The following is a 12,488-nucleotide window of genomic DNA, read 5'->3' as shown; positions in this document are numbered from 1 at the left end:
CAAAAGGAAGTATAAAATAAATGAAATGATAAATTTTCAAGATTGATCGGCTACGGCTATGACATTAGGTCGACGGCTAGCCTTAAACGACGTTAGTAAATGAAGGCAACATATAATTTATTTTTGCAACAAGCCAGCGAGTGGTTGTTTTTTATTTCTCTCGTCAATGAAGAAAAAATGGCGGCCTTTATCTACAGAGTTGCATTTGTTATTAAATTAGAGAAAGCAGTTGGTTAAAAAAAGATTATCGATTATCTTATATTATAGTTCTCTAGTTAAATTAAAAAGTCGACTTTTCGATTTTTTACAATTTATGAAAATTAGATTTTTTGACTTTTTGCGATTTATTACAATAACAAAATACATACAAGTAAAATTTATGCTCAAACTACTTGCTTATTATCTAGAAACGACACATAAATAAACAACTTATTTATCTTAATTATAAGTGAGAAAAAAGCAAAATTTTAGATATTTCATGACTTTTCGACTTATTTTGACATAAAGTCTATTATTAGAAAGTCGATTTACAGAAGCCTAAAACATTGAAAAACTGTTATATTTTTTAGTATAATATAAATATTCTATAAAAAAAATATTATATACAATATGTACATTTATATAAATCAATATAGAAAAATATATTATATACAAAATTTTCTATAAAATATCTTTTATACTGAAAGTTTTTCATTGAAATTTTTTTGTAAAATTAATGCTCAAAAATGTGTACAGAAAAAAAAACTGTTACAGAACAAATTGTTATAATAATCATTATATAGCATTAACTTTATAGTAGTATAACTCTCATAAATTGCGACTCTGCTTTTTTAGTAACTTTTTATGCAAATGTTCACACGACGAGTAGTCGCCCGTACATTGTTCGTTTCAAAACGCAGTTACTAACTTTTGCTTCAGATTTTCTTCAATTGTGAACAATAAAAACCTTAAAAATATACCTTAATAATAAATATAAAATATATTAACTATAATTTGTTTAAACAAATTGCCTACATATTACATAAATAATAATAGAAATATGTTTATAAATAATTATTATAGAAATGTTCTATATAAAAGGAATAAATGAATGAATGGTCTTGTGTGAAAAATGTATTGAGTGTTTAAGAGTAACCACTACAGCAGCACTATGCTGGGTCTCTTGTGTGTTATATGAAGAAAAAAGCAAATAGACGAATATTATCTTTTGTTTGTATATAAAAAACAATATTAAAGAAAAATAAGCAATTTCAAAACAGAATTAAAAAAAAACATATAAAACATGAAATAAATGAATGAATTAAAATGTAAATAGTGCAAGTTAATATTGAATAATAAAAAAATTTACGTGAGAAAAGAAACACATATATAATGAAAGGTTGTAAAAAAAGGAACAAGTGAATGAAGTGACAAAGAAGAGAGAGAGGTAGATAGAGTGAGAAAAAGCAATTTTGTAAATGTTGTTCTTGTTGTTGTTGCAATCGTTAAAGCAAAACGCAAAACACAAGCGAATACAAAAGAAAAATAGTTAAATACAGAGATGCCAGATATCAAAATAAATATATAATAATATTTTAGCGTGTTTTTTGTAGGAATTTTATGTTATATCATGTAAATTATATTAAACATTATTAATAGAAATTACAAAAATATTAAGTATGCAATTAATTTTATAAAATTTGCAATAGATGCTTTCTTTGCTCAGTTCATTTGTAGTACTGATGTACTTAAGTTCTAGTTTATTTCTAGTTCAGCTTTATTCAGTTCTAGTTTATTTCTAGTTCAGCTTTATTCAGTTCTAGTTTAGGTCTTATTCCGGTCTATTTCAGTTCTAGTTTAATTGCAGTTCCATTCTACTTCAGTTCTAGTTTAGTCCCAGTTCAGTTCTAGTTTAATTCTAGTTCAGTTCTAGTTCAGTTCTAGTTCAGTTCTAGTTCAGTTCTAGTTCAGTTCTAGTTCAGTTCTAGTTCAGTTCTAGTTTAGTTCTAGTTCAGTTCTAGTTCAGTTCTAGTTTAATTCAGTTATAGTTCAGTTCTAGTAGATTTCTAGTTCAGTTCTAGTTCATTTCTAGTATATTTCTTGTTTAGTTCTAGTTCATTTTTAGTGCAGCTCTCGTTCAATTCTATTTCGTCTCTAGTTCAGTTCTTGTTTATTTCTAGTTCTGTTTTAGTTCAATTCTATTTCAGTTATAGTTCAGTTCTATTTCAGTTAATAGTTCAGTTCTAGTTTAATTCTTGATCAAATAACAGTTCTATTGCAATCTTGGTTATGTACTACACCGGTTGTAGTTAGTTCAGGTGTAATTTAACTCTAGTATTTTTCCAGTTCATTTTTAGTTTATTTTTTAATTTTACGATAAAATATATATAAAAAAGAAAACGTCAAAGCAATAATAGGCGTTTTTCCCCTAAAAAATCAATCTGGCATCACTGTAAGGAATTTTTTCTTATTTTTTTCTGTTTTTTTGTAAAAGTAGTAGAATATCAAGTTAAAAGAAGGAAAAACTATTACCAACTGAAAAAGAAAACCTAAAATGGTAATTCGGCAATACTAATGTTCGTAAGAAAAATTATATATGTAAAAAAATTTATATAAAAGAAAGAACTTATAATTTATGGTGGAAAAAATCAGAAATTCCAAACGAAAAAATCCAAATGAAAAGCTTGCTGCTGACCTCCTCCTTCAAATGGTGCAGCCGTTTTAATTAAATAATTTTGACAGTGATAACATTTTATTAAGAAAAATACTATATGAGAAAAAGTTAGAATAATATTCTTAAGCAAGTCGTATGGTTGGTCAGGGCCCAGGATAAAAAGCAAATCACGAAACATTTACGATAATTATGAACAGGTAAGCAAAATTGTGAATGTTAAAAAAATCAATGTGTTTCTTTTTATTAAATATTAAAGCGTACAAAGAGTAAAGTTGCTGAAATTTTCTTTGAATCATTAATATTTTTATATGTCTTTTTTTTGCAGAAATACAAAGCAATATTTAACAATGTTTAAGACATTGACTGAACTCTGCCTGCATGAGCTCTGTAGTCATCATTAGGGGTCGTTGGGCAGGTACAAAAAGCCAAAAAATATGTTTTTGTCTCATCGCAGTCTATTAGCTCTGCTACAGATGTGAATTTTTGTCAGCCAGTCAGTCAAAGAGTCATTTAGTCAGACAGCAGGCTCAACCAACAGGACAAAATAATGAAAACGGAAATTTTCGATTTAGAGGCTGCTGTAACGAAAAAATCGACAACAACAATAAAAACACCGGGAATATTTTTTAGTAGTAACCAACAACAACTCACAACGAACCCAAATGCAAGTGGACCACGACCACAGCAACAACACCAACAACAAATTTACACTAAAACAGCTGATTTGAATAGATATTTTACGGTATTTAGTAGTGGCAACATGGAGGCTACTACCACACATATAAATCTCATCGATGATGAGGACGAAAAAGATCCCTTAGCTTTGGATACGTCGTCGGGTGAGCGTAGTTCTACCGAAGACTCTTTAGGCAGTGCCCCCTCCACCTCAAAGCATTCCCACAGTTTAAGGTAGGTGTTGAATGGTAATAATTTTTGATTGTTATTGTAAAATCTGTAATTTTAGACGTCATGTACCCCGTATTATTGTTAAACCCATACTACCCGATAAGAAACAAACATTGGGCGCTACGACAGGCTCTACGGCGGCCAATGCCAGTTCACCATCTTCCTCATCATCGTCGGCGTCAGTGCAAGTTAATTGTAGTCCCACATCTGGTAGAACCAGCAGCAGTAGACGTATACAACAACAGCAACAGGCTAAACAAGCAGCTGCAGCAGCAGCAGCCGCTGCAGCAGCGGCGGCGGCAGCTTCTGCTGCTGCCAATGCTGCCACCGCCATTACCCAGGCTTCTACCATGCGTGAGGTCTTAGCTTCGATCCCTGGTTTTAGCTTAAAGCCCCGCCGAAGATCCTCAAAGAAAATATCAACTGCCGCACAAATAGAACAGACCAAAGATGGTAAAATTGATCTGGAGACACCAGATTCAATATTGGCATCGACAAATCTGCGTGCTCTGCTTAATAAGCAGACATTTTCTTTGCTCCCACCTCTGTACCAGTATAATCTCATACAACTGTTACCCAGTGTAGATCGCGAGACCATTGAAATGGAACAGAAATGCCCTGCCAATACCATACCCACAGAGGCTATACGACTGGGTCCCTCAAGTCTTAATAATGAGTTTTTTGCGAGAGCATGTCTGGAGTGGCGTGAACGTTTGGGCGAAGGCGAATTTACACCCGAAAATCAAATGAAACTAAAAACGGAGGCTGAGCGAGAAAAAAATAAATTGGATCCTTGGAAATTGAAGCATTTTGAACCCATATGGGGTGAAAAGTCATTCAATCGTGCCAGTAGTAGTCGTACTACAACAACAACCAGTAGCGCCTCCGCCACCACCGATGTTTGTGTAAATAATAAAGTTAAAGTGGAGGTGGCAGCCGATAAATTGGATACTAATAGCAGCACAACTTCCACTTGTACCATAATTGTAACACAAACCACAACAATCTCAACGACAACAGCCACAGAAGCAGCAGAAACAAAAATTACAGCTGCTCCAAAAACAACAGCAATATCAGCAGCAACCACCAGTGCCTCGAATTATGTAAAAAACGAAGCATTATCCTCAAATTCGCCTACATGCTCGCTTAACTCATCCACCACAAATTCCTCCTCCTCATCATCATCATGTTCATTAGATGAACTAGTTGTTGCTAGTAGCTTGACGGAAAAAGCAACAAGTCGTGCTACCAGTTCACCAAACAAGCAGCATAAGAATAACTTTCAAATTCAAGACGTTGAAGATGATGATGACGATGATGTAGTAGAATGTATTGAAACAACGATAACACCTTCATCTTCAGCATTAGCAGCATCATCATCTACATCATCATCACTATCATCCTCTAAAATAAATACATTGAAACATGAAAATTATGATAAAAAGACTGAAAGTAAACAAGAAAATGTAAGTACACATTAGTAGATTAATTAATAACTCAATAGTGTCTCCGTTCTAGCTAAGCTAACTAATAGTACATTCACAAAATCTTGTTTTAATAAATGACATTTATATTCTGTTAATTTTAGTTTAAAAAAGAAATGGAAGAAAATGATAGAATACTACAAGATCTACCAACATCATCTGCCAACGCCATTAAGCTAATACAAGAAGGCCAGAGACGAGGCACTAAACGATCCTCTAATAGTCCTACAAACAGTAAAGACTTTAGTGACACAGCTGCAACAGCTGGTGAGGCTGCTGCTAACCTGGCTAAGGCAAATAAAACTAACTGCAGTGAAAGTAATCTTAAAGAAAATGTTCCTACTGAAGTGAATAGTTTGAATAGTAGTAGTGATGATGTTATTTGTCTCGATGGTCCAACGACAAGTAAAAAATTGAAAATAGAAAACACAGAAAACAATAGCAGCGCTAGTGGCAGTGGTTCAAACAGCAGCAATAGTATTTGTCAAATCGATGCTACAAATGATGTTGATGACGATGATGATAATGATAATGATGTGACGGAGCATGTAATGGCTCCACCTAATCCCCATACAGTCCAGTACCTAGACGAGCAAAATAATGCAGCCACAATGATGATGACATTGACAATGAATAAGCAACATGAATATGTTGTTAATAATTCCTCTAATTCCAATTCGAACTCTAATTCTGCCACTAATTCCTGCTCCTCTTCACCGCCTCCTGCTGCAATGTCTGCAACAATATCAACTGTTAACAGTACCTGTGATAGTAATTTGCCCTTTGCTATAGAAATGATGGGCAGTGATGAGACCACAAATCTAAGAGTTGAACAGCAATTGCTACAGCAACACCAAGACCAACAAACAACATATACTCATAATACGCCTGAAATGGAGAATCAACAGCATCCACAGGATACAATGATTTTAACAAATTCAATGCAGCTGGATAACTGCACCGATCAATTATTACACAATCCTTATAATAACAATAATAATAACAACAACAACAATAACAATTTAGACGAGGATGAAGATGATGTTATTGAACAAAAGTTTAACGATGCTGAAAACTATGTTTTAGAATCAGGAGAAGTTAGCACAGATGATAGTGGCAATGGTAAGTTTTTTTCTTTTAACTTTATAACATTAAAACTTTTCTGCATCAATATTATCTTGTTCTACTTCTTCATCTTAAACAACACCTAAAACTAACATTTGCTTTTCACTTTTCTAAGATTCTAAATTAAATGCAAAAACTAATTTTCATTGTGTTACAACTGCAACAACAGCATCTACAAATGTTGTGGCAACCACACCACCTCCACCCACCACCACCAACACTGATAGTGTTGTTAATAATGCAGATTTTTTATTTACTAACTCTTTAGATAATGGTAAGCTAATCTATGGCCTAAAACCTTTTATTAAATAACGTTATGTAAATAACTTTTATATTTTCATTAATTTTAATTGTTTGAAAAAAAAAGAACTAAAATTTTTATGCAATTTTTTTATTGATTTCAAATCATATTTAGTTTATTACTACTATTATTTCATGAATTGAAATATTTTTTGTTTGTTTATTACGAAATGAAGTGAATTTTTTTTTATTTATTTATAATTAAAGTATAAAATAGATGTTGAAATTCCATAAAACATAAACATCAGATTACAAGGATGAATTGATAATTTAATTATTTTACGCATTATTCTATTTCGATTTCTGTTAATGTTCAATTCCTGTTCTACTTCTAGTTCAATTCTAGTTCAGTTCTAGTTCAGTTCTAGTTCAGTTCTAGTTCAGTTCTAGTTCAGTTCTAGTTCAGTTCTACTTCAGTTCAGTTCTAGTTCAGTTCTAGTTCAGTTCTAGTTCAGTTCTACTTCAGTTCTAGTTCAGTTCTACTTCAGTTCAGTTCTAGTTCAGTTCTAGTTCTAGTTCAGTTCTAGTTCAGTTCTAGTTCAGTTCTAGTTCAGTTCTAGTTCAGTTCTAGTTCAGTTCTAGTTCAGTTCTAGTTCAGTTCTAGTTCAGTTCTAGTTCAGTTCTAGTTCATTTCTAGTTCAGTTCTTGTTCAGTTCTAGTTCAGTTCCAGTTCAGTTCTAGTTTAGTTTTGTTCTAGTTATTTTCTTGTTCTGTTCTAGTTCTTTTTAAGTTCAGTTTTAATTCTAATTCAGTTCTAGTTCAGTTGTAGGTTCAGTTCCGGTTCTTGTTCGTTTTTTCTTTTCAACTTAAATCTTTCTTAATAATTCAATTATCAATTCGTTTGCGTTTTCATTTTCATTCAATTTATTAACTTTTTTCGCCTTTTTGTTTGTAATCGTATGTAATTGTATGCCTAACTAACATTTAAAAAAAGATCTACTAATATTAGAAATCCCTAAAACCCATCCAAATTTTAAGTCCTTAATCCTTTTCCCTTAATGTTGGTTTTGTGTGAAAAGTATAAGATATATGTATGTACATGTCCGTTTAAAAAATATAACGCAACATAAACAAAATCCAACATCAACCAAAACAAAAAAATCTAAAAAAATCCAATATTTTTTACGCAGTAAGTTGAAAAAAGAAACACACAAATACATTACATAAACATAATCACAAAACTAAACAATTTAATTAATATGTAACGAGTTAAATTTGAAATCCTTTTAAAACATTAATGTATTCTAATTCTTTGTTTGTGTGTGTGTGTATTTCTTTGGGCGATTTAGTGATTGTAACGCATGAGCAGCAACATTGTGAAGGAAACAATAGCAACAATAATATTAGCAGAAGCAACAACACGCTAATGGCAACAATATCAGCAAGTCTACAGCAAGCCACAACATCTTCGACATTATCCTCTTCGTCATCTTCGTCTGCCTCATCACCATTGACTTCGACGACTTTATCTTCATCATGCTCCTCATCAAATTCAGCATCGACAACTACATTGGGCAATGTCAAGCCTATGATAACATCGGTAGTCTCGCTTACCGGTTCACCTTTGGTCAAAGAACAAACGCCTCAATTAGGTCTGCCCATGGAGACAACAGCCAGTGAGATATTCCATCATTTGCAGCATGATTGGAATTTCGGAGGTATGAAATTAGATGGACAACAAGGAACTGGGGTGGCGGCAGCGCCTCAAGCAATGGTGGTGGAGCATGATGAGCAACAAAACATGACGACTGGTAGTTTTTGCAATATGTTGCAACAAGCAGACCTGAGCAGTGGGATGGGTGGCAGTACTGGAAGTTCGGGTTCTATAGCCACCGAAATTGTACAGGATGATAGTCATACAACTGGTGGAGATTGTATACTACAAGATGCCGTAGCTGATTTAATTGATGATAACAGTGCTGAAGATAATGTTGATAATGTCGATGATGAAGCGGAGGCAGAAGAAGATGAGGAAGACTTGGATGATAATGATGCGGTAAGAGATATTGTTGATGAACTGCAGCAGCAGCACGAACAAATTATGCAACTACAGCAGCAACAACAACAACAGCAGCAGCAACAGCAACAACATCAGTTGCAACAGGTGGAAATAGAACATTTTCAGCAACAGGAACATCAACATCAGCGACAGCAACAACAAATTCATCAACAGCAGCAGCATCAACAGCAATTGGAACGTCATGTTCAAAACCATCAACAACAACATCATCATCATGCTCAACTCAATGAATATGTAGGAGAGGTAAGTATCACTTGTTCTTTTTAAGGTTATGTAAGTGAAATTTTCTTCATTAACTTTAGTTGGCCTCATCTGATGTACCCATGTCTATAACGGAAATGGAGGTAACTAGCACGGTTTTAACAAATACAAATTCCAACGATAGTACCAACGATATAAGCATGTGCAGCAGTACAAGTAGTACTGGAAGTCTGACAGCTGCCAATCTAGTACCCTCTTCATTAGCCCAACTACAGCTGCAGACATCGCAACATCATCAGCAGCAGCAACAGTTGCATACGACAGCACAACAACAACAGCAGCAGCAACATCATCAAGCAATACACAACACAGCAACTCAACAACGACAAATATTGGTGGATTCTAATGGACAAATCATTGGCAACTTTTTGGTACAACAACAACCCACAAATCAACACCATCAAACTCAGGCAGCCACACAACCAACACAACAACAGCAACATCTACAGCATCAGCAACAACAACAACAGCAGCAGTTATTGCAACAGGCAGCTCAACAATTTAGCTTTCAACAGCAACATCAGAGCCAAACAACACCTAATCAACAAACGAATTCAGTGGCCGCCTTAGCGGCAGCCCAACAACAGAATTCAGTAGCATTTGCGGCAGCAGCTGCCGCTAGACAACAACAAAGACAACAATTGGCTCAAAAAATGTTGCCTCTGGTGAGAAAAACTTTTGAACATCAAATGAACACCAATGGGGCGCAACATTTTATAGCAAATTCCTCAGCTTTAGCACAAGCCCAACAGCAGCAGTCAAGTCATATAGAACAGGCGCATCAGCAAATGCAACAGTTCTCATTGACCCCTCAGCCGCCACAACAACCACAACACCAGCCACAAAACCAGCAGCGTACATTCATAACAAACTCAGCAGCGACTGCACAAGCCAACAACAATAGTCTAACTGCCACAGCAAATAATTTGCTAGCAGCAACACAACAACACCAGCAGCAATTACAATTGCAACAACAATTACAACAGTTGCAACAACAGCATCATCATTTAAATACTTTTCAAACTGTAAACAATCAACCACAACAGCCTCATAACCAACAACAGCAATTATCACCACATCATCAAACACAACAGCAGCAGACACACCACAACACAACTACTCTAACGCCCAAATTCATTCCCAAACAATTGAGTATTATATCAATGCCTTCGCGTAGTCCAACAACAGCTACAATACCCGCAAGTATTGCCGCCTCAACAACAGTTGCCATTCCGTCCACTGCCGTCGTAGCCGCCTCCAATACAGCCGCTAACACCATGTACAATAGCAGCAACAGCACCAGCAGTAACAATAATATAAATATCCTTAAAACCGCCTTACCCATATCTGGAGTGCCTACGACAATTGCCCAGCAAAGGTCAGCAGCTAAAGCTTCGTCGGGCAAAGGACGTAAATCAACTACAAATAAACTACCACCTGGTGCTGTTAATCTAGAGCGTAGCTATCAAATTTGTCAAGCTGTCATTCAAAATAGTCCCAATCGTGAAAATCTTAAGGCACAATTAAGGCCACCAGCTGCTCTCTTAAGTCAACAACAACAGCAGCAGCAACAACAACAGCAGCAACAACAACAACAACAACCTCAAATTATACACACTACAAATGCCAATTTGGCAAAAACATTACCAGTACCGGTATCAGTGACCACTTCGGTGGCAAACTTAATAAAAACCCAAGATGATGTTGTTATGAATAGTGCAACTAACAACAATGCGGCAGCAACTACAGGTATGCCAGCAAATATAATGGGTGTAGGAAGACCGGGAGTTTATAAGGTAAATTCTCTTAAATAAAATATTAAATTTGAGTTTATATAATTTATCCCATAATATAAACATTTAGGTCATTGGTCCTCGCATGGGTTTTCCACGCAAGAAATACGTACAACGTAAATCTTCTCCCACTCTTATAAGACATATTTTCGCCAATCAAGGCTCTGCAGTGCTGCAAAATGCCAATGTTACAACCGTACCAACCTCAGCTGCTGTAGCGGGTGGTGGTGGCACAACCCTTAACACTGTTGGCGTTGGTCAAAAGGTGACAATAATGCAACAACCCTGTGTTTCGCCGGGTCAACAACAGGCGACGACACAACATCTAACACATGTTCAGGCTACCCACGATATACATCACAATGGTAATGGCCAGTATGTACTGGTACATCGTGCCAATGTTGGTGCGGCCGATAATCAGGCTCCGCGTGCTTCCAGCGCTCCACCAGTTCCTCAAAATCAGGTTTGTATGCAGTGGTTAAATGCCCAATTTTAAGAGAATTATTGTTTTATTTACCTAAACAGAATCAATTACATGGTATGAATGGTATTTCTATAACAGGACGCGGGCGTCCTGCTTCAGTGGATGTAGATTTGTTTAATACACTACAAGACATGCACAATAATACAGTTTGTAATCCGCCAACAGCAACAACAGCAAATGTCAACAATACCACACAGATTGTGAGACGTAATGTGGCAACCGGTAAGTTTTATATATTAAATAAATATGATGAATAGATAGCTAGATATCGGGTTTATTATCCAGTCTGTAATATAGTTATTGGTATGAAAACGATTACATCTAAAGTTCATCCACATTTTTGTATCCTATTCTCATTTCAGGCAATATATACATAGAAGGTATTGGTGATACCACAGCCACAGGTCTCGTAGATGGTAGTGGCAATTATGTAGTAACAACTTCACCTGTTCATGCTACATCAGCTACAATAGCAAGTGGTACAGGAGCAGCAGGTGTAGCTAGTCTTCTAGCTGGTGGTAACTTACGATCAAATCATCAACATCTCGATATAAGTGGTGGTAGCAGTAACAGTAGTAATAGCTGTAACAGTATTGGTAGTGGTAATAGTCCAACTAACAACACATCAGATGCAAACAATTGTGCCTGTTCCTTAAATGCCATGGTTATATGCCAACAATGTGGAGCCTTTTGTCATGATGATTGTATTAGTTCATCAAAATTATGCGTATCCTGTGTGATTAGATGAATTATTGATAAAAATGACAATGTTAAAAGTGTTAAAACATTGAACATTGACAAAAAATGTCAACAGCAGCAACATGAAGAAGAAGATGTAAACAGTATTCGCTCACATAATTATGTAATTTGTAAATTACTACGATAATTAATAATCGCATTGCGAAAATGGTTTAAAACAATAACATTATCGCGCACTCAGAATTTTTATTAATATTTATTAAATATTCGTTCGTTACTTTGTGTTCTTTTCTTTTTTCGTTCTCTTACTTAATTTAACATTATTTTTGTTATGAATTCTTTCGAATTTGTTTAATTTTTCCTTGTTTTTTTAATACATCGCCTTTTTTTTGCCCCACGTGATAAAATTTAATGCCGGTTAATGATAAGATCTATGGCATGATTTAAGTATATATCCTAGACTATAGAATAGTCTATAGACAAAACTATAGAATTGTCTGTAGTCAAAACTATAGAATAGTCGATAGTCAAAACTATAGAATAGTCTGTAGTCAAGACTATATAATAGTCTGTAGTCAAGACTATAGAATAGTCTATAATCAAGACTATAGAATAGTCTATAGTCAAGACTATAGAATAGTCTGTAGTCAAGACTATAGAATAGTCTATAGTCAAGACTATAGAATAGTCTATAGTCAAGACTATAGAAGACTACAGACTATAGACTATATAGTCTATAGTCAAGACTTTAGAACAGTCTATA

The 12,488-nt window shown here is 34.8% G+C and overlaps 2 protein-coding genes across 12 annotated transcripts in view; both read left to right on the top strand.

Moving 5' to 3' along the window:
* The first annotated feature begins 877 nt into the window (after positions 1-877).
* The window catches only part of LOC111688180 (serine-rich adhesin for platelets-like), a 31,518-nt gene continuing 19,907 nt past the window's right edge, over positions 878-12,488 (top strand). For 3 of the 11 annotated variants that reach the window (XM_046954369.1, XM_046954368.1, XM_046954367.1), the window contains exons 1-8: positions 879-1,426; positions 2,474-2,850; positions 2,979-3,562; positions 3,618-5,025; positions 5,148-6,165; positions 6,284-6,442; positions 7,758-8,731; positions 8,791-10,332. In XM_046954369.1, the coding sequence (XP_046810325.1) occupies positions 3,201-3,562; positions 3,618-5,025; positions 5,148-6,165; positions 6,284-6,442; positions 7,758-8,731; positions 8,791-10,332 (5,463 nt within the window). In that variant the 5' untranslated portion in view covers positions 879-1,426; positions 2,474-2,850; positions 2,979-3,200. Of the gene's footprint in view, positions 1,436-2,473; positions 2,851-2,978; positions 3,563-3,617; positions 5,026-5,147; positions 6,166-6,283; positions 6,443-7,757; positions 8,732-8,790; positions 10,333-12,488 lie in introns of all 11 variants that reach the window. The other 8 variants (XM_046954365.1, XM_046954360.1, XM_046954362.1 and 5 more) reach the window with 8 other exon arrangements.
* Positions 10,864-12,256, top strand: LOC124420683 (polycomb protein Asx-like). The gene is made up of 3 exons (XM_046954370.1): positions 10,864-11,005; positions 11,105-11,248; positions 11,389-12,256. Exons 2-3 carry the CDS (start codon positions 11,158-11,160, stop codon positions 11,772-11,774), a joined length of 477 nt encoding a protein of 158 aa, XP_046810326.1. The 5' UTR covers positions 10,864-11,005; positions 11,105-11,157; the 3' UTR covers positions 11,775-12,256.

This window comes from Lucilia cuprina, chromosome 6, assembly GCF_022045245.1.
Source record: "Lucilia cuprina isolate Lc7/37 chromosome 6, ASM2204524v1, whole genome shotgun sequence".
Lineage (NCBI taxonomy): Eukaryota > Metazoa > Arthropoda > Insecta > Diptera > Calliphoridae > Lucilia > Lucilia cuprina.
This window is presented reverse-complemented; position numbering and strand designations above follow the sequence as displayed.